The sequence below is a fragment of the Lontra canadensis genome, unplaced genomic scaffold (genome assembly GCF_010015895.1).
Source record: "Lontra canadensis isolate GAN:19392208 unplaced genomic scaffold, GSC_riverotter_1.0 scaffold25, whole genome shotgun sequence".
NCBI classification, from domain to species: Eukaryota; Metazoa; Chordata; class Mammalia; order Carnivora; family Mustelidae; genus Lontra; species Lontra canadensis.
In genome coordinates, this window is record NW_022631019.1 from 18262682 (window position 1) to 18284485 (window position 21804).

Consider the following 21804-nt stretch of genomic DNA (forward strand, 5'->3'; position numbering starts at 1 on the left):
TACCTTAACTGCATGTCTGCACCCAAGAAAATACTGATAGCATCATCTTTAATGAAACCAAACATTTATTTTAAACTATTATGAAATTACCATTCAAATACATTTTTAATCTTATTTTTTAATATCAAGTTCATCTCTTTGACCTTGTTTCATTGTATATAAGGAGACTTTGCTGTAATGAGTGTCATCCACAAAAAAGGGGAGGCAACAGTGAAAAGAAGTTGTCTCATTTTCAGACAGGCCTTGTTTTTGTTGGATGGTTTTGCTTAAAATCCAGTAGCCAAATGAGGAAACTGTGAAAGCAAAGCAAACATTTTTATTACAGATGAACCCTTATAGTCTTAAAATTTACACACATATTGATTCTGGCTTGATCTCTGGAAACTGACATGTTGACAAAAATATGTCATCACAAAGGTCTTAGAGGGTCTTCTGCAAAATCTGAATGGGAAGAACTCTTAGATCTCATATCTTACAGCTCTTTATATGAGTCATTGGTAAATCGTGATCTGGCTTTTGTTTGAATGTCCCCAGTGATAGAGGATGCACTACCATATGAAGTAATTCATTCCATTTTGCAGACAAGTTCAAATTGTTAACAATTTATACAGCATTGTCCACTGGGCCTAGTTAAATTCTTTGGAGAAGCCTATAGGAAACAAATATTTGTCCTTTTCTACATGATAATCTTTGAAGATTTGAAGATTGTTCTTAGATCTCCTTTGGGTCTTCTCTTCTGCAAGCTGAGCATCTCCTAAGTTCTTGGGGGGTGCCACGTCCCACCATGCCATAAATCACTGCATCTAGTACCATGGGCCACAGAGTTGTAGAAGTGGAAATCAGAGTGGCTAACACTTATGGGGTGTTTTTTGAGGATCCGTGTGCTATCATCTCACATACATCTCCCTTTAACCCTTAAAACAACCTGGTGAGATATTACTGTTCCTATCTCTACAGGGATAAGAATAATGGGGCTCTGACGATCACAGAACAAGGGGTGGTAGAACCCAGATCCGTCTGACTCCACAATGTGGAATTTGATCTCATTTTACAAATGAAGAAACTGAGCCCCAGAGAAGTAAAGTGACGTCCCTGAAGGCACTGCCTTCCAGAACAAGGCTGTGTTCAGGGACCTCTCCAAGAGGGGAGGAGTCTGTTGACAGGCTCCTAATCTGTTTTCCTACTCTGCTTTAGAAACCTGCTCTCCTCATTTCTGTTGAACAAGCATTTGTTGGATCTTTACTGTGTGTCTGGAACATGTATCTGAAATCAGAAGCAGGGGTGATGCCAGTGTGGTGAGGCTAGCTCTTGAGAATTTTGCCTAACACAGCAGGAGGGACTCAACACATTCCCGGGTATTTATGTGCTAAAACAGTGGTGGGGTTTATGTTTCTTGGCAATAAAATCATTTTAAAAATAAACTGCAAATACTCATTCAGAAGCCAATGGATGAACTTCAGCATGTTGTGCTCATTTCAGAATCCATCCCACGAGCTCAGTCTTTACTCAGCTCTAAAAACCTTATCCTGTAATTTACCCACTTAAACTTTCAGGAGCCTCTAAATGCCTGGAGGCTGAGTCAAGTGGCTCGTGCCTACCTTTCATCCTTCCCTTCACCAACCATGCTGCTGAGCCAGGTTGCCTCCTGCTTCTCCGGTTCTTGCTCACAACCTGCCCCTTGCTTGGAATGTCTTTCACTTCCTGCCACTTAGCCAAGTCCAACACAACTCCCAAGTTCCACATTCCCTGACCTCCCCAAACTCATGGTCTTTCCCTTCTTTGATTTGTCCAGCAGCTGCTGCCAGGATTACTCAGTGCTTAGCAGAGCTGTGCACAGAGAAAGATCCAGTCCTACATAGTGAAAGCCCTAGTTTCTCTGATCCCCCACACAGTACCCAGGACAGGGGCTTGTCTGCAATAGACTCACAAAAAACCTATTTTCAGAAAGGTTAACTGTGGAATTAATTTTAATGAGTGGATGTCGGGGAGTCCTTGTGCTTTGGAAAGCATGAAATAAAATCCATGGGTTATTAAATTGAAATAAAAAGTTGAAGGAGGGAGTTTATGAAAAATTGTGTCAGGAACTGAATTTTTATAAATCAGTATCTGCAGAAGGATCATTGTAATCTAAAGGAAGACAGAGCATTAGGGTATGTGGTTCCTTGAGAGCTAGAACTGCATTTCATTTAGATTTATCTCTCCAACTCTTTACACAAGAGCTCTGTCATATATTAGGTAAGTCATTAAATGGAATTAATTAGTGAATGAATGATTAATTAGTAATAGAATCATCGGAGGATGACAGGGGTACCTTTGGGGAGTGGTGAACTGCCAGGCATGGTTTGGGCAACAAGGGAAGGAATATCCTTTCCAATCCCCAGGTCTTTGGTTCTCTGAAATGCATTAGGACATTCGATAATGATTAAAATGTCTTTTTGGATGGTTTACCAAAAAAAGAAAAAAAAATTACCCCTGGATTTATCAGCTTTGGAAGTTTGAATTCTTGCCTCTTAATGAATATTCGGCTTTTCCAATGAAAGCTGTGTTCTACTGCTGAATAAATGTTCTGCTCAGCTGTAAGAGGATTAATCAGAATAGTGGGGGAAGGAGGGGAGAAGTAATTGTCCTCCAGGAGCAGTAGCTGTTTCTTTGGAGCCAAACAGATATCAGTTCAAATTCCTCCTTTTCCATTTACTAGCTTTGTCATTTTGGACAAGTGACTCTTTTTTTTTTTAGACTCATTCATGTTAGAAAGAGAAAGAGTGTGGTGGGGAGAGGGGCACAAGGAGAGGGAGAGAGAGTCTTAATGCAGACTCAGTGCTGAGCCCAGAGCCGACGTGTGGCTTGATCTCACAACCCCAAGATCATGACGTGAGCCAAAACCAAGAATCAGATGCTTCACTGACTGTGCCACCCAGGCACCCCATTCTTCATCTTTAAGACAGGGATGCTTATTCTTGTGCAGAGTTATTGTAAGGATAAAATCAGATAATGCCAAAAAGCATCTAACATAAAATTGGAACCCATCGGCTTATGATAGATGATAACTGTCATGCTTACGTATTCCTTCGTGGTTGACTAAACTCCCAGTAATAAGCTTTCCTGTTTGTGTAGTGCTTTGCATTTTATAGTTTACAAAATGTAGTTATAGCCATTATTACCTTATTTGGTCTTTGAAACAACCCAGTGAGGTAGAACAAAGATTACCGTTAGTTTACCAGTAAGAAAGGTCATGGTACATGCCTCCATGAGACCTTGAAGAATGGGGACTGGAATTCACGTCTTCCCATTCTAGGTCCATACCCAGGGTTCCACTTCACCAAGTGCCCAGCGTTAGACCAGGTTCCTCAAGTTCCCTTCATTTATTCAGCAAATATTTATTGCAACTCAAATAATTGAGCTGGATATTGGTCCCGTTTGTGGCATCCCTGGTTAATTAGCAGCATGCTTGGTAGAGAGGGGTTACTCAATAAATACTTGTGGAATGAACGGATGAATTAAACCAGTTCTCTGCGTCCTTTCACTAGATTTAACCCTGCTACCACCAAAGGGGCAAGCACGCTTGCAGGGACTGAGAGAGACTGGCTATAGGGAGATGCTGGTACAGGATGAGCCCGTTTATTAGCAACAACGTAGATGACTCTCAGAATAATTATGCTGAGTAAAAGAAGCCAGAAAAAGAATGTACTGTGTGATTCATTTATATAAAATTATAGAAAATGTAAATGAATCTATTGGACAGAAGGCAGTTCAGCGGTTGCTTGGGATGGAATAGGGTGGATAGGGAAGGATAGTTACAAAGAGGTGCAAGGAAACATGGTGGCAATGGACATGTTCATTATCTTGACTGATAAAAGACTGATATGATAGTTTCATGGGCATATAAATATGTTTAAATATATCAAATTGTATATTTTAAATATGTGTGTCATAATCAGTTAGACCTCCGTAAAGCTCTTTGACATGAAAAGGAGGAAGCAGAGGAAAAAAAAGAGACAAAGGAAGAGACAGAGGAAAAGAAAGGGCAGGTTCTCTCTACAAACACTAATGCCAAGGCCCATAATGAGGCTGGTTTTCAGTCCCTCTAGTGATCAGTATCTAGGCATGCCAGGTGGAAAAAGGATTGGCTTGGGACTCGGGAGGTCTAGTTCCTGGTCTTATCTCTGCCGTTCACAAAGGGATGATGCTGGGCATTACTCTGACCTCAGTCAGCCTCCACTTCCAATTTATAATTTTGCAATGTTTGCCCAGCCAACCTCAGCATCAAATGGGAGTTATGTAAGGTGACACATCAGAGTACTTGGTGAACCATGAGTGTTGGTTAGAGGGAGGTGTGCAGTGGGGTGACAGGGAACCTCTCTCTAGAGCCTCTTTCTAGACTAGTCATGACAACAAATGCTACACAGGACACAGAGACCCTTGGCAGCAGCCGCGTTGTTCGAGCTCTCTGTCCTTTGGCTAAATGATCCCGGACTCCACAGTACAAGTGGTCTTGTGTCCACTGGCTACTGAGTGTTAAGAGTTGTGTTCTAGATCCAGCTCTGCCACACACTTGCTGTGAAAACACAGACGGTCATGGCTCCAGTCAGTGCGTCTGTCGAATGAAATTGGATCTGCTGGCTCGGGCACTGCATGACTCGATGGCCTTTAGGGCAAACCACCTACCCACGCTGATGACCCCAGATGGGGGAAGTAAGGCCAGTGGCCATTTTCACATCTCGGACCCTCAATGACTGAGGCGTCAGGGGAATGGTAACCTTTACCACTCCCCCAGCCCTCACCAACACACACACACATACACAATTTTGTTTCTAGTTTGTTCTCACAAACACGAAGTCAACCTATATATAGATGTAACAGATTATCTTTTTAAGTTCATTCACTCAGCATCAATGACATTCCGTTCAAAATCTTACCTCCCAGAAAGCCTGGTCATCAAAATGTTTGGCCGCAGGAGGTGCCTTAAATATTTTGAGGCTTAAGACCAAACCTGTTAAAATTCAATATTGCATGTTAAATCTTTAGAGCACAGCATCTGTTACCTCAAAATTAATCAAAATATCATAGGCCAGCTATGGTTAGCTCAACAAAAATCCTTTCTTCTTCTACAGCCAGAAGACAGACAAATTGAAGCGCTGGCCTTCCTGGACCAGCCTTATTAGTTCTCTAGACATCTCTTAAAAGAAAACTGGGGAGAGCTATTTTCTCCAAAGGATTTAGATGATACTGAGAGATGTAGCTACCGATCTGACATGCTTCCCAAGTTGGAATATAAGAGCCCTGTCAGATGGCGCTCCCGCTGAAAAGCTGATCTGTACTTGACACAAGAGCTACCATGGACAGCAACTCCAATTCTGCGTTCCTGTCAGTGCGGCGTTGCTGGCGCCAATAAACTCTGTGACCTCGGCTCAAGACGCCACTAGTGTAGTTGGGAAAGTAGTTTATAACAGCTTGCTTTTGTGCCTATTTTTCTTTTCACCCATCCAGCCTCTCCCCAGAGAGCCTGGCCCTGCGTATTCCTGCAGCGGTGCAAAGTCGGCCAAACTTCCCAGGATACACGAAGGGATTGCTCAACTTTCATATGAACCAGGGAAATGCCATTGATAGATGTATCTGTGTATTTTTAATGGTGATGGGTCCCCAAGTATTAAGTAGTAAGATTAACAAGAGTAGGCGTGTACTTATTCACATTTTCCTCTTTTAATGCACACCTTTAACCGATATTGACACGTAGGGTGTAACCAGCACACCTCGTTTAGCTGGGATTATTCAGAAATAATCTCAAACACCTACACGAACTTTCCAGATAGCAGAGGCTTACTCACCACTGATGAAAATGCATCCAAAATATATTTTCTTGTCTTATGACATAACACTAAACACATTTAGACTGTTTGTTTTTTTTAAATCAGAACAATTGCTAGGAACGTCCATTTATGAAATGCGCTATCTAATGCAGAGGAAATACGTAGCTGTTGAGGGTGGTTGGTGTTTAGCAGCTCAAGCTTTCATGTTCTAGTGTCGGGCTTTTAAGAATTTCTTTTCTTCTGTTAGGCTGTCTCCTTTCATCTCTCACTTCTCCCAGTGGGCCTTACCTCTAGAAACCTGTCCCACTTCTAACCTGCCATTTCTAATCGGTCGCAGCTGGGAAACCCAATAACCATGCTTGGGGGGGATTGCTTCCTATGTCAGTGTAGACAGATCCCAAATCGGGGGGACCTCCTGGCAAGCAAAATGCTCAGCTTTAGGGGGTCAACTTGATGCTATCTGGGCTGCCCGGTGGTCTCCTTTCCCCTTCCATTGTTCATGTTCTTTTTATTCACCAGTGTTCTTACGTTCAAAGCCACACGTAAAGAGGAATGCTCATTGGTCTTAACTTTTTTTAAAAAGATTTTTATTTATTTATTTGACATACAGAGATCACAGCAGGCCGAGAAGCAGGCAGAGAGAGAGGAAGGGAAGCAGGCTCCCCACTGTGCAGAGAGCCCAATGCGGGGCTTGATCCCAGGACCCTGGGATCATGAACCGAGCCAAAGGCAGAGGCTTTAACCCACTGAGCCACCCAGATGCTCCTGGTCTTAACTGTTAAAGAAACAATACTCTATTCTCTTTTTTTAACTCCAGGCAAGCATAAAAAAACAAAAAGACAAAAAGCAAAACAAAACAAAACAAAACAAAACAAAAACCCAAAACCCTCTGAGGGGTTTTACTAAACAGTGCAAGTCAGTTTCACTTTGTGAATACTAGTGACAATGGTGAACGGTGTCACAGTCCAGAGGAGGTGATAAAATATCCAGATAAAATACAGGATGCTCAGTTAATGTGGAACTTAAAAAATGGGCATCTTGTATTTTCACTTGCTAAAATGTGGTCACCCTACTCAGGATTACAGTGCCACCACGAAGAGAATGTGAACTTATGGAGGGAGGTATTTGTCTCATCTGTATTTAATCAATCACCCTGACTGCAGAAAGTTGAGGCCAGTGGGTACATTAGAGCAATTCTAGTCAGTCTTGCTCTCTAAAGTCGCCCAGGCAATTCCCAAAAGGACCTTTCTACATGTTTTGGAGCAGAAGAGAAGCCATCGTCCTTTCATTTTACAGAGAAGCCGCCCAAGGCCCAGAGAGACTAAACTAATGTGCCCAATGCCACACAACTCCTTTATGTCTGATTATGCTATTTTGTCTCTTCTTTTGTATTCATTCCCTCTTAGGGACACAGTATATGAGTGTCTAACCAATAAGGCTATTTGTTTGTAGAATAAAGGTGAGCACTTCTGGACAGAAATCACATTTTCTCCTAGCATATAAATAAGACTGGCAAATTAGTAACTCTCAAAGGATCTCTGCCATTCTGTCATATTGCAGGAGCAAAGGTATACTTCAATCCTCTGTTTAAAGATTTCCAGTGGTTTCCCATCTCTCAGAATGATCTGGCTCCTTGTTACCATTCTGTCCTCAAGCCCTGCCACTCTCCTTTTCACTCTATCCATATCCACCATACTAAGCATGCTTTGCTCCTGCCTCAGGGCCTTTGCACTTGCTCTCCCTTTTCATGGAATGCTCTTCTGCCAAATAAACACATGGTATGTTTCCTTCCCTCTTTCCTTTTCAGGTTTCTGCTTAAAGGTCAACTTATTTAGATAGGTCTTCCCTTCCCAACCTTCTAAAAGAGCATCCCATGAAATGAAATGAAATGAAATGAAATGAAATGAAATGAAATGAAATGAAATGAAATTCTACCCTGAGTTATTTCTTTTTATAGCACTTACCATCTCTGACATAATAAACACTCTACTTATCTGTTTATTGTCCCCTCCCCCTCCACTAGAATATCAGCTCCATGAGATCAGGGAACGTGTTTTGTTCACTGTTGCATCCCTAGTGCCTAAGAATAGTGCCCTGGCTCATAGTAGCTATTGAATAAATACTTGCTGAACAAAATAATAGTATGGGTATTCTCAGGGAATGAAGGTAAACTTTTTGGCATAAGGGTTTCCTTGGCTTACTGTACAAAATTGGGTGAAATCAACAGCCCTGGGCTCAAGAGGCTGCATTGTTGCCACTCCCTGCTACTTGTAAGCTCCAGAAAGCCTCTTACTTTCTCTGATCCTCAGAGTCCACACCTCCAGCAGGTAACCTCTGAGGGCCTTTCTAATTCTGAAATTATGTGATTCTGTTTTTGTTGTTAATCAAGGTCTGAGCCCCTTTGCATCATTTGGCTTGAGCTGTGGGGGTTCACAGGGAAGGGGAGGGCACAGACACATGTGGCCATGGGCCAGATGCCCTCTGGCCTCAAGTCCTGTGCCCTGGGCCATGGGGGAAGAAGGGTGGTCTCATACTCACCTGTCAAAACACCAGCTATCAGACCTGAAGCCATGGCCAAGCCGAGTGTCCCAGCACCAAAGAACAACTGGATGTCGATCCTAGAACTGACAAAGTAGGACGTGGTCACATTCAGGAATCAAGACTGCAGAGCTCATTGGGGTCAAGAAGGACTGTCTGCAACAGCAGTGACGCTGTCAGGAAGGGCTACCAGAAGAACAACTCCTCTCCTCAGGTAACACAGTCCACTGTCGTGTTCCTGCAAAGCTCCACAGACATGAAGGAGGGAAAGAGGGGATTCCAAGATCCTCTTTGGCTGACTTCAATTCTCAGAAACAACAGATGATCAACCCAACCAGGAGGCAGAAAACCCAAGTTTAAGTCCAAGGACTGTCACTAGCTGCAGGATCCTGGGCAAGTCACCTAACCTCTCTGTTCCCTCATGAGGCAATTAAAGATGAAGGATGAAAGTTCTATTTCTATCAGGACAAGATGGAGTAGAGCATAGCTCTCAGGCTCACCTCCCCAGCCCACCCCTGTTGAACATACTTCCCTGTCCTCTCTCCTAGGTGATCCCAAGACCTCACTTTAAACTATGAAGTGGCCTGGGAGGACATCTACTTGACCTTGCAGTAGGCAAAGATTTCTTAAACAGGACCCACAAACTTGAGGGGAACAATGATGAATTGAACTGTGTTAAAATTAAGAACTTCTGTTCATCGAAAGGTACTATTAAGAAGGTGAAATATAACCCACAAAATGGGAGAAGATATTCACAATACATTTATATGACAAAGACTCTATATCCAGAATTCCTACAAATCTATATGAAAAAGGCAGAACACAAGAGAAAAAATGGGCAAAAGAACCTGGACAAACATTTCACAATTCACAAGAGTTGTTCAAATGTCCAGAAAGCATATGAAAATTGTTGCACTTAATTGGTCATCAGAGAAATTGAAATTAAAGTGATGTTTGGTGCCTAATTGGATAAACTTAAAATGAAGGAAAATATGGGGTTTGGAGAATATATGAGGGAAAGGGAACTCTTAGGTGCCAAGGGTGATTGGACTGGCACAAACTACAGTGGGAAATGGGTAATATCCTCTAAAATGGATTATATGAATGCTGTGATCCAAAAATTCTGCTATTAGGCATTTACTCAACAGAAGAGCATTTGTATGTTCTAAAAAAAAGGTGCTAGAATGTTCATAGCAGAAATACTAGAATGTTCATAATAGCTCCAAACTGGAAAGAACCCAAATGCTTGTCAGTAATGGATAAATTGTTTCGTATTCACACAATGGAACACTTATTTTAACTGTGTTTCTTAGATTCTGTATTTGTCTACATGGCACTCATTTATCACAAGGCCCAACTAATGGCTGAAATTGTTTACTGTTCTCTCTCCAGCAAGTCAGATTTCCTGGGAGTGCAAAATTCATATTATAAACCCCCAAACACAAACTCTAACATATGCTCTCAGTTCCTGCCCAACAGGGGACTCCCCCATTCCCCCATTCCCCCACTGCCATCCACCTGAAGGCATAGTCTCAGTTCCCCTCTCTCTAGGCTGCCTGGTCCCTGGGTTGATAAGGTTTTGTGGGGCCCTATATGGTGTGCTGTGCCTCTAACTTCCAGGAGAACTGTAACATTAAACTTTTCCATCAATGACATTGACCTCTCCATGTCATCACTCAGTCACCCTTATGAAGTAAACCCAAGCACAATTCTACACTCTACCCCACTACCCCAATAAAAATGAACAATGTGGGAGAGTCTCACAACTACAGAATAGAGTCAAAGCCAGGCACACGACAGCTACAGACTTCCTGTAGGAGTCCATGAACATGAAGGACAAAAGCAGGCAAAATTGATGGTGTTGGAAGTCAGGTTCATGGGTGCCCTGGGATGGGACATGAAGGAGTTCTGGGGGCTGATTACCTGGGCGTGTCAGAAAATTTACCAAGTGGAGCCCTGATGATAGTTGTACTTCTCTGGCTGTAGATTATACTACAAAAATGTGTTGTTGTTGTTTTTTTAAGTGACATTAAATGGTAGCATGGAAGCTGACCCTGAATCTGCTAACTGCCAACCCCCCAGTTCACTCTATCCTGATGTCACCTGAAAGCAGCAATGGATGGCACAGAGCCAGCCATGTTGACAGTCCCCAGGCAGGGTGGGCTCCCCTGCACCATGCCCTCTGCTCCCGGTGTTTACTATGTGATTTCATATGATGCTGGAGCAGCCCTCTGGGCAAGTTGTTGGTGTCCCTAATTCACAAATGGGGAGATCCAGCTTAGAAAGGTGAACCAGCGCCTCCAATGTCACATGGCTTGGCATGAGTGGCTCCTGGGACTCAAACCCTTTCTACCCACGAAGACCAGGCAGATCTCTCCCAAATTTTGGCATTTGTGGGTTACCTTCACAAATTTGGCCATATTGACATTCCAAGGATACTATTTTTTTTTTAATTTCTTCAAGTGGACTTATTTTTACTTTTAAATAAATATCTTTAAAAGGAAACTTTGAGTCAATATGTTAGAGAAATGGGAGGTAACTATAAAAAGATGCAGTGCAAACAAAGTGTGGCTAAAGTCTCCCGCAGATGCAGCCTGAGTGCTTAGATCTCAGCTGGAGGCTGCCTCGGTGGCCTGCCAACCTGGCATTGGCACAAGCGCGAGGACACTTAGCACCTGAGTGCAGCCTTTCTCTCTGATGCAACCAAAAGACTGAATAATTAAAGCACAGTGTCTGGTCTGCATGATTCAAGGTTAGCTAAGTGTGTCTTTGCACCACTTAAATGCCACAGTTCAGAGGAAACCCCACCCCCTCCCAGCGGCAAGCACAGCTCCCATCTGCTTCCCTCATTGGAGCTCAACAAACACCCTGTAGGCGGAGTGAATGAAAAGCCAGTCCCTTGGCTCAATGACGCCACGCCCATAAGCAGTTGCTCCACGTGTCACACTGAGTGGTCTGACTCCCAGCTAGTCCTTTGTCCCTCTTTCCTGTAGAAGCCACAGTAGCAAGAATCATCATGAAGATAAGAGGGTGTTCACTCCCTGCTGAATCCTCAGAGCAGCCCCCAGACGCAGATCTTATCCTCCCATCATGCAGACCAAACTGAAACTCGAGGAGTTTGAGTATACTGTGCCTAAGGTCACACGGCTGGTAAAGGGGACCACAGGTCCGTCCCTCCCTGAAGCTTCTGCCCTTGACTTCAAGCTGACCAGAGGCCTCTCTAAGAGGTGTCATTTCTGTTGCTATGCCCTTCCCTTGTCTGGATTCCTGCAGAGGAGAGGGGACAACTACTTGGTCCTCCACAGTCCCATCCTGGTCCCTGTTCTCAACCCTTCCCAACTCCCAGTTCAGTGATAGTCCCTGGATGGCTTGCACTTGGCCACTATCTGCAATCGGGGCTTTGTTTTCCTGGAGAGTAGTTTGTTAGTCCTTGTAAGCAGCATACCTTTGGTCGGCTGACCTTTGTTTTCATTTTGTTCTTTGTTTGTTGTTTGCTCTAGGCTAGTAGTCTCAAACTAGTTTGTAGGAGAATCCCATAGAGGGCTGGTTGACCCACAGGTTGCTGGGCCCACACCACTAGGTTTCTAACAGTGCAGGTCTAGTTAGGGTAGGATTTGCATTTCTAGCAAGTTCCAGGTGATGTTAGTGCTGTGGAGAACCACCGCCCTAGGAGAGCCACAGAAGCACAGAACTGGGGAGCTAGAAGGATTGGTGGTTCAAAAGGCACAGGTTGGCTGCCCATGAGCAGAATTTGACCCACAGGATGTTTCTAATGATTCTGAATCTCCTGCCAGTGCTTGGGAGCGCAAGTGCGTAACTCTGGATTTCTGGCTTCTCTTAAAAAGTCATTAGATCTGGGGACACTGAGCCTGGGTCCTGGCACAGTCATGGCTACCTGGTGCTGACTGATTTCAGACCAGTCACCCATGACTTCCCAGCCTCTTCTCACTGCTCTCATTTTGTAACCTTATCTGCCTGGCCCCTGCAAGCACCTGAGCTTTACAGAGAAGGATCTGGGGGCTCCGAGAGAGGAAAGGATTTGCTGAGTTGCACAGCTATGAAAACAGTGGCAGAAACACCATTGGAACCCATCATGGAGGTGTCTTGCTTCACACAGACCATCTTCTCCCCACCTGGAGGTGGGATCCCTCTTACCCCAAGCAGTTCAAGGAGCGATGTGATTCCTATAATGTGGGGCTGTGGCCATCTCTGTTGTCAGAGCTACAAGGGACCCAGCCCTCCATGATTGCTCCGAGATGCCTCCAAACACAGTGAGCTCCTCATCACCAAACTCTGGTGCTCATTACTCGGACAGCCATGTTCCAGCCAAGGGACTTAGGACAGGTAACTCCCCATATGTACCATCTCTTAGAGTATGGTAATAATACCTCTCAGGGTGGTGGCGAGGATTAAATAAGATGATGCGTGTGGCGCATTTAGCCTAGGGCCTAGCACCTAGAAAGCAGCCAATAAACAGTGGTGATTATTACCAGTACTATTATTATTGTTATCACTGTAACAGGTCATCTGGAAAAATCCATCCCTGTATCATGCTCAAGTCACTCTTTCATTTTATGTGAGCCACACCTGGAAGATATTCACACAACCTCTGGGAGGTGATGGCCGGGGCTAAGGTATGTCAAACCAGTCACTGGAGTCCACTCTCTGGAGGGCACAGGATCTGATCCTAGTCCCGAGGCCCACGCTCCTGCCTCCCAGCGAGATCTTTGCCAAACTTCTTCTCTCTCTGGGCCTCAAAGATGGTCTGTGCTTAGCATTCGTCTACATTGAAGTATTAAATACTTTTAACCACAAGGGGCCTGGCCTCAAGCAGCCTCCAACTACCCTATGAGGGGAGGCCTTGTTATGACCTGCGTTCACACCAGGCCATGCGGCTCACAGAGGTTAGGTAGCACGCCCAGCTAGCAAGAGGTCAAGATGAGTCTGACTCCATGACACGCTCTTCACCATGACCTAAATAAACCACCAGGGGTTAAACCACAGACCCAACTGGCTTGGGCCCCATCAACTTGCTCTGTCTGCGTTTGAGGGGCGGGACTCACAACTGTCTTTGACCAGCACCCAAGCTGTCCTCTTTGGAAAGAAGACATGGCCTGGAGAGGCAGAGGCTAGGTAGAACGTATCGCTAATCGTGTCGAGAAATATTTGCCGAGTGCCTGGCTGAGTGCCTGGCTCTGAACGCAAGCATGGCTTGGGGCTCATTTCTTCCTGAGCTGGATTGCGTGTGAAGGAGATAAACCAAGTCACCTACATGGACTTTGTGGTCCAGTTGACCTCATAGATGATCAGCAGAATGTAGGTGATCCCGCCGAGCAGACCTGGCAAGCCGAAGGTGTAGTGCACGCCGCAGGTGTCATGGGTCCCCAGCACCTGGTTAAAATATCCCTGGAACAAACATCCAATAAGCAGCTGTACATGGAAGAATGACAGCCCCTCTCCAGCCTTTCCACGGATCCTTGGCCTCCAGGGCCACCCACGAGGGTCAGGCTTTGGGGCTCCCCTCCAGCAGGGCTCCTCAGACCTGAATGTGCACTTGCACCACGTAGGGAGCATGCGAAACTGCAGGGTCAGGTTTAGTGGGCCTGGGGCCTGAGATTCTGCATTTCTCACAAAGTTCCAGGTGATGCCAATGCTGCTGGCCCCCTGACCACACCTGGGTCTAGCCCGGGCCCTACTCACACTCGGGGCTGATACTTCTGTGTTGTGAAAAGGCTGTAGGATGTTCAGCAGCACACCTGGGCCCCACTCTCAATATGCCAGGAGCAGCCCCCGCACCATGTGTTAACCAAAATGTGTCTGCAGATATTGTCAAATGTCCCCGGACGGTGACTGAGACCCGCTGGTCCAGCCTAAATGTAACTGCCATCCCAAAGACACCATGGCTAACGAGAAGAAAAGATTCTGACCCCGCTCTGGACTTGCCTTCAGCACCCTTTCCCTTCACCACTTAGCCTCCCTGGGGGACCATGAACCAACAAATTTGGATACGAATGCAAATAGGACATGTGAGTTTCCCCCTTGGCATCCCCCACTGTCTTCAGACTCCTCATGCTGCCCAGGAGCCACACCTGAGTATCTCCCAGCTTTCAGGACTGTGGTCCCACCACACTCCCAGGTGAGCCCAGTGCTGCAGCGTCTGTTTCCTGCCTGGGCATTCTGTTCTTCTCACCACTGAGCCTTGGAACACACTGCTCCTTCCGTCTGGGATACATTTCCCTTTACTTTGCCTGGCTGATATCAGTCATCTGTCAACACTCGGCTGAGACAGCCTCTGCTCCAGGAAGCATTTCCTGATCCAACTCAGGCTGGCTTAGATGAGCTGTGTTATGTTTATTGGTCCGTTGCCCTCACTACACCATAGCTTGGGAAGCACAATACGTGTTAAAACATCCGTGAATGAATGAATGAAGGGACAGATGAATGAATGAGTGAATCATCTCTGAACCATTCCCCCAGTGATGGAATCAAGGAAACAGGCATAAAGAAAGCAATGGACATCCAGCCTGATGAGAATTTATGCAGGTTTCCCTGCACACTTCCGCCTTTCACCATAGGGTCTCAAAGCACAGGAGATAAGAAAGATTCATTGCAATTCCAAAGATGAAAAGCAGACTGCCCCATCACTGGTCAGATGAGACTGTTGGTACAGTTTCCCCTATTCTGGATTGCAATTGCCTCCTTGAATACCCATTATTCATCCAAATTCAGTTTCTTGAGCCATCCAAAAGTCTCCTCCTTTCTCTTCTACCAAGGCTTCAAACCCACAAAGAGTTGCTGCTCTGAAATTATTTCTCTTCTAAGTGTTTTATAACAAATTGGTTGTTGTGGGGTATCCTGGTATTATCAGTACTTGCTGGATGTTGAAGGAGGAAAAGTCCATCCACTCAGAAGAACCAAACAATCAGAAGTGGGCATGACCTCGGTTAGCCCAGCATCCCTTTCTGGCTGCCGCCCCTCCCACCCTCATTCACGAGGCTCATGGACAGCAGCCAGATATGTACGTTATGTCCCGTCCCCCACACTCCCAGCCAAAGATAAACACCCTGTCCAAACTAAACCCATGAGTCCCTTCTCCAGAACACTTGGGAATGGAGCCAAGAAATTCCATCTAGCTGCTCTCCTAAAGAGCAAGACTACATTCCACCATGTAGAGCATGAGGAGAAGGGGAAGGAAGTCTACAGAATGGGAATAAAGCAGATACTCAGGAAAAGCAAAGAAAGAAGAGCAGGGACCGCTTGGGCTCCCCACACATTCCTGTCCCTGGTGTCAACCATTCCTGGGTTCCCAGCAGCATCCCTGTCCTTGGGTTCTGTCACACCCCAGCAGCCTTATAATATTCCCCCCTGTGCCTGAGCAAAGTTGAACGGGTTCTACTCCTTGCTCCCAAGATCCTAACAAATACACAGTACGGCCTGGGAGGGGGGCCCCTCACCCAAGCTCCGAAGCCTGCCTGAGAAGGTGCCAATGCCGGCCTACTGCAGTGCGTGGCACCACATGACGGCCCACCATGTTCCCAGGGCCCTGCAGGTCTAAGCCAAATCAGGTATTAGGTGCCCAGCTCCTTACCGGCAGGCACAGGGCTCCCCCGATGGAGATCAGTCCAGCCATAAAGCCCAGCACCATGGCAAGCCAAGGCGAAGTGATCAGATGACATGAGGCGCCCACAGCCACACCTCCAGCCAGTACTGCATTGTGGATATGAGTCTGCAGAGAAACAGCTTGTGGGCGAATGAAGCGAGGTCCAGAGAGGACAGCATCTTTTCTTTTTTTATTCTTTTGTTTTTTAAGATTTTACTTATTTATTTGATAGACAGAGATCACAAGTAGGCAGAGAGGCAGACAGAGAGAGAGGAGGAAGCAGGCTCCCTGCTGAGCAAAGAGCCCAATGCGATGCAGGGCTCAATCCCAGGACCCTGGGATCATGACCTGAGCTGAAGGCAGAGGCTTTAACTCACTGAGCCACCCAGGTGCCCCGAGCGGACAGCATCTTGCCCAGGGTCACTCCATAAGCTGGTAACCAGCGACACTGTGATGTCTTCCCTCCTTCACTTACCTTGAAACCATCCCCTCCTCTCTGCTGAGACTACATGACCTTCATCAATGGTCTTATCTTATGCCACTTCTCAGGCTCAGGGAGCAGTCACCCTGATGAGGAGGTATTGAACTTGAAAGTGTATCCTAGCCACCCTCACACCTGTTAGCGATGTGTCCTTGGGCACTGAGCCATTCATGTTTCAACTTTTCCACCAGAAGAACAGGGTTTTGATTGTACCTGCTTAATACCACTATTGTAAGACTAAATGAGTTACCACATGGAAGACTCTGCTCAAGGGCTCAAGAAATATAAGCCAGGGCACCTGGGTGGCTCAGAGGGGTAAAGCCTCTGCCTTCCGCTAGGGTCATGATCCCAGGGTTCTGGGATCGAACCCCACATCGGGCTCTCTGCTCAGTGGGGAGCCTGCCCCCCCAACGCCTGCGTCTCTACCTACTTGTGATCTCTGTCAAATAAATAAATAAAATCTTTAAAAAAAAGAAATATAAACCATTATTATTGTTTTTACTATTTTTATCATTATTATTGACTATTAGGTGCTTATGCCCCCCTGTCCTACTACCCAGCTTTAACCAGCTAGCTCTCGTTCCTGGGTCACATCTCCACTGTGTCCTTTTTTCCTCCAGAACTGGGGCCTTGCTTTGCTCTCATGCTACTTCCCTCTGCCCTCTCAACTCCAACCAGGTCCGGGCTCTGGGGCCTGGGACCAGCTTCTGGGCTTCCCTGACCTTCGGGCCACACCTGCCTCCCTAGAAGTCCCCACGTTTTCTGATCCGACTCCCTGCCACCATGGAGCTCCCCCAGAAAGCCACCCACTCCCCCTAGTGCTTAACCTGTCGCTCATGGCCATGTTCTGTCCACTCTCGGCCCTGTTGTCTCTCTGGACTTTTCCCCACCACCTCTGGCTGGCTGGCCTCATAGCTGATCGTCATGGAAACTTGTTTCATCTTTAGCTCTATCCTTTCACCCATCTCTCTCGCTCTCCCCGAAACTCACACAGTCTCCTGGCTACACTGATAACATGGCTAATGTTGGCTCAGCCCTATATCCCCCATAGAGCATGTCATGTGCCTTGTCTCTTAATTACCACTTTACACATGAGCTAGTTGTGGCTCCCAAAGTGTAAGGCACTTGCCCAGGGTCACACAGCTAGGGTGATAACATCCTTCTTTACCTCCAATTCTATTCTTGAAATTTCTTAGGGAAGGAGAGAGCCTGACTGATTCTATTCTAGCTTTTCTGTGCTGACTCTTGCTCGTGGTGGCTGGTAACCAGCAGAAACAGGGTTCAAACATGGGTCTGTTTGGTGTCAACACTGATAGACTTGATCACTCCCCTCAGAAAGCCTTGGATCATTTCCTAGTCTCCAAATTCCAGTTCCCATTTTGATAAGCCAGTGCCCTTTCTGATACCCCAAGACACTGCAGAAAAAGCTCTGTCACCCATAGTAATGTTTCCCACCCTGCAGGTCTGGCTCTGGGACAGGGGGCATGGATATTTGTCCAGCCTAGAAGACCTGAGTGTTGCCCAAGGGGCAGGGCCGTCCTCACCATGTTGATCTTCCTCTGGGAGTGAGCCAAGACTGACACAGAGATGGCTGTCACCGTGCTGGCCGCGAGAGCATAGTAGGTGCTGAACACGGCATTCTTCCTTTCTATTGGAGAGTCCAACAGAGCAGAGTTGAAATTCGGCCAGAATATCCACAAGAAGAGGGTTCCTGGGGGTCAGAGAGGGTCATCGGCCACAGCCAGCACTGCTACCCCAAACCCTGAGCCTGCAGGGCCTTCCTAGAACAGGCGTCTCAGCTTTGTCCCTTTTTAGCTCTGTGACTTTTGGGGCAAATCATGTCTCCTCTGAATTCCCAAGTTGATAGGGCCCAGCTAACATATTTTGCAGGCAAAACCACGAAGGCCCAGAGAGTTGAAATCATCAACCCCTAGGCCTCCCGAGCCCAGCCTGTGATGGCCAAATGCTTATTCTGAAAACGTGATGTGCCACTTTGATTTGGCCTCATGGCTGGTTGTCCAGCTCACTGCCCGATTTCCTCTTGGCCTCTCCCACAGTCTAGCTTCTGCCTTTCTGAGGCTGCTCTGCCTGATAACCCCTGTACTACTGTTCTCTTCCCCGTGCTGTCCCTCTCTCCACAGCTGGCCTCTGCTTTCTCCAGTTGTCCAGTTCCCTCCCTTCACATGAAGACAAAAAGATGAGACAAATTGATTTAAACTCAAGGGTAAGGAGTGGCCCATCTCCTGTGGATATTAGTGAAGAGCCTTGCCCTAGAAGGGATTGTGAATCCATCCAACACACTACTTGGGGAGCTAAGTCATCACGGAGTGGCTCCAAGCACCCCAGGCAGGTTGGTAAAGGAGGAAGATTTTCCCACAGAGCCACTGGAGAGCCTCCCACTCACTCCCGGGGTGGGACCCCCCCAACCCCCCCCACTCCCACCCCCAGCTCCCCCCACCCCACAACCCCACCTTGTCCTCACCCAGCATGGTAAACAAACTGGATCTCTTTTCTGTCTGAGTCTTCTCCTGCTCCACTCTCTCATTCAGAGACCTCGAGAGGAACCAGGCCACCATCAGCCCAAAATAGGTCGCAAACACGTGGATGTGCATCATGCTTACGTGGGCGTCCACCTGCAACAAAGCCAGCACGGCGGTGAGCGCCAGCAGCCTTCGCGCATGCGCCAGCCGCCTGTACCTTGGAGACGAGATTCTGAGCTTCACCTAAGCTCAGGAGGTGTGTCTTGGAATCATGGCACTGGTGTTTGGAGCTTCTCCTGCCTAGCAGTTCCCTTTTCAGAGGGGACCTGGGAGCAGCCACGTATTTATTCCAGAGAAGTTGCTGGTTGGCCTTATCAGTAGCTATTCCCCGTTTTTGGCTGAGATCTATTTAGGGGAGACAAAAAGTCACACGGATGTGCACCCCCACTGCTTCCTACCTTTCAGCAGAAATTATGGAGCGATGAGGGATATAAACGTGGTGGCAGGAAGCAGCCAGACTTGTTATAATACCAAACTTGCGCCTTTAGTAAATTCTTGACATAGGCTAATTTTGCTTTATGAATATCAAAGTTAGTAAAATCAAAGTTAGTATCAAATAACAACTTATTGGACTATTAGCAAGTCCTGTCAACTCTGCCTTCAAAAGATATCCAGAATTGGCAGAATTGTTACCATCAGGTTTCACTGACCCCACCTTGATTTAAGCCCCACCATCACTACCCCCAAATTATTGCAGTAACCTTCTAACTGGTCTCCCCATTTCCACCCTTGTCCCTGTACAACTACTTTCCACACAGTAACCAGAGTGACCCTACCAACATCTATGTCAGTTCACGGCCATCTCTGCTCAGAATTTTCCAATGGTTCCTCTCTCGCTCAATTCAAATTCTGTGTTCTGGCTATGACCGGTAAACCCTGTGTGACCTGCTCTCCCCTAACCTCCCTGACTTCATTTCCTGCTCCACTCCTGACACACTCTCCTCGCTCTTTCTCAACCCATCGGCATGCTCCCACATCAGTCTCACTTCACTTTGGCCTTTCCAATGCCTGGAATGCAAGGTGGAGGAGTGGCCCACCAGGGGTGCAGGCAGTAAGGGCATGCATTGTCTGGAGAGAATTTAAAGCAATAATAAAAGCTATTAGAAGTCTGTCTGCTTTTTATTATCACCACGTGCCAACAATTCTAAGCAGTGTGGGTGATAAAATACTCCTGGAAGAGGCAGGCCATTCCCACCCGGCTGCCCTTGACCTGCCACTGTGCTCAGACAACCACTTGGCTTGTGCACTCCTTGCCTTCATGTCTCAACTCAAAATTATTTACTAGGGGAAGCCTTTCTTGGCCACCTTATCTAACATTTTATCCCCCCTCAACTCTTCTTAGTCCCTTTCTCATTTTATTTTTTCCCTATGATACTTATCACTATCTAACATGCTGTATGGTTTGCCTATGTGATTGCTTATTGGCAAGCTTTCCCTCTGGAATGGAAGGTCCATCACAGCTGGATTTTTCCACTGCAGAAAAGATGCCCGGTACATAATAGGCACTGGATAAATATCTGTGAAAGGAATGAATGAATGGGAAGGATACATTCACAGATTTCAGGCATACATGAAAATGAAGTTGCCTGTAGTCTTGCATTTTTCATGTTCGAGGTCCTCTCCCGGAATCCAGAAACACACGTGGGGACGATTGAGGTGGAGCCCTGAACTCGTTTCTGGAGTTGCCACCACTGAAAGAGTTCTGGTTGCTGTCTACGGTTTCCCCCCGAGCCTTTCCACTCAATAAACCCCGGCTGAACTGACGTCTTGAGGTGAAGCAGCCAACCTTCAAAATCAGTGTTGAACGCTCCCCTGCACCAACTAAACTAGAAAGTCAAAGCCGCAAAGAGAGGAGATAGATGGCTTTGCATCACTGCGGCCTTTTAAAGTAGGAAAACGTTTACCGTGCACCGCCTGCGGCGACAGGTTCAACTCTGGGAATTTACCTCTTGCCACGTGTTCACCGCATGACCCCGCCCCCACGCTTGCTGCAGCTGATTGGACCAAAGCAGACACGTGGTGGCGTGAGCCAATCAGGTTCTTTCTTACTGGACCGTAGAAGTGGGACCCGCTGATAGGCAAGAGCGTTGTTTCCCGCAGGATCTGGGAGTTAGAATCCCAGAAACGAAAGGGGTGGGAGAGAACATGTTCTCCACTGAAGAGAATGCTGATGTGCACAGAAGTTAGATATAGGGAGAGGAATAGAACAAAAGATGGAGAGCTTGAACTACCTGGGATTTTAAAGACTTCTCATAAGCAATTCCAGTCCTGAGTCTGGCTGCGATTGCTGGCTGCTATTCCTGCCCGCTCTCTGCCTAAAAAAAGCTGCAGTGCAGTTTTCTTCCTTGAAACCAAGGAGTTGCAGTTAGCCCTTACGGTAAGCAGAGAGAAAAAGCAAAAAATGAAAGTATGTCTGGGTGACTCCATGAGCCCATAGTGAAATGAATGAATGAAGGAATGAATGAATGAATTAGTGCATGCATGCCTGAATGGAGAAGAAAAGTAAGTTCTTTCTTACAGCGGAATGCTAACTAATGGTTGTGGAGGGGAAGATGGAATTAGAAAACCTGGTTGGTTTTCTGCGCCTGGTTGGCTCAGTCCCTAGAGTATGCGACTATTGTTCTGGTAGTTGTAGGTTTGAGCCCTATGTTGGTTGTAGAGACTAATTAAAAATAACATCTTTTTCGGGACGCCTGGGTGGCTCAGTTGGTTAAGCAGCTGCCTTCGGCTCAGGTTATGATCCCAGCGTCCTGGATCCCAGCGTCCTGGAATCGAGTCCCGCATCGGGCTCCTTGCTCGGCAGGGAGCCTGCTTCTCCCTCTGCCTCTGTCTGCCATT

At 46.5% G+C, this 21804-nt stretch overlaps 1 protein-coding gene across 1 annotated transcript in view; it reads right to left on the bottom strand.

The window, feature by feature from the left end:
* Positions 1-42: 42 nt before the first annotated feature.
* RHCE (Rh blood group CcEe antigens) overlaps positions 43-21804 on the bottom strand; it is a 36525-nt gene continuing 14763 nt past the window's right edge. Inside the window, exons 4-10 of the mRNA XM_032863800.1 lie at positions 18909-19059; positions 17971-18137; positions 15934-16071; positions 13618-13751; positions 8346-8431; positions 4917-4990; positions 43-293 (exon numbers count right to left, since the gene is read on the bottom strand). Coding sequence (XP_032719691.1) covers positions 267-293; positions 4917-4990; positions 8346-8431; positions 13618-13751; positions 15934-16071; positions 17971-18137; positions 18909-19059 — 777 coding nt within the window. The 3' untranslated portion in view covers positions 43-266. The remainder of the gene's footprint in view (positions 294-4916; positions 4991-8345; positions 8432-13617; positions 13752-15933; positions 16072-17970; positions 18138-18908; positions 19060-21804) is intronic.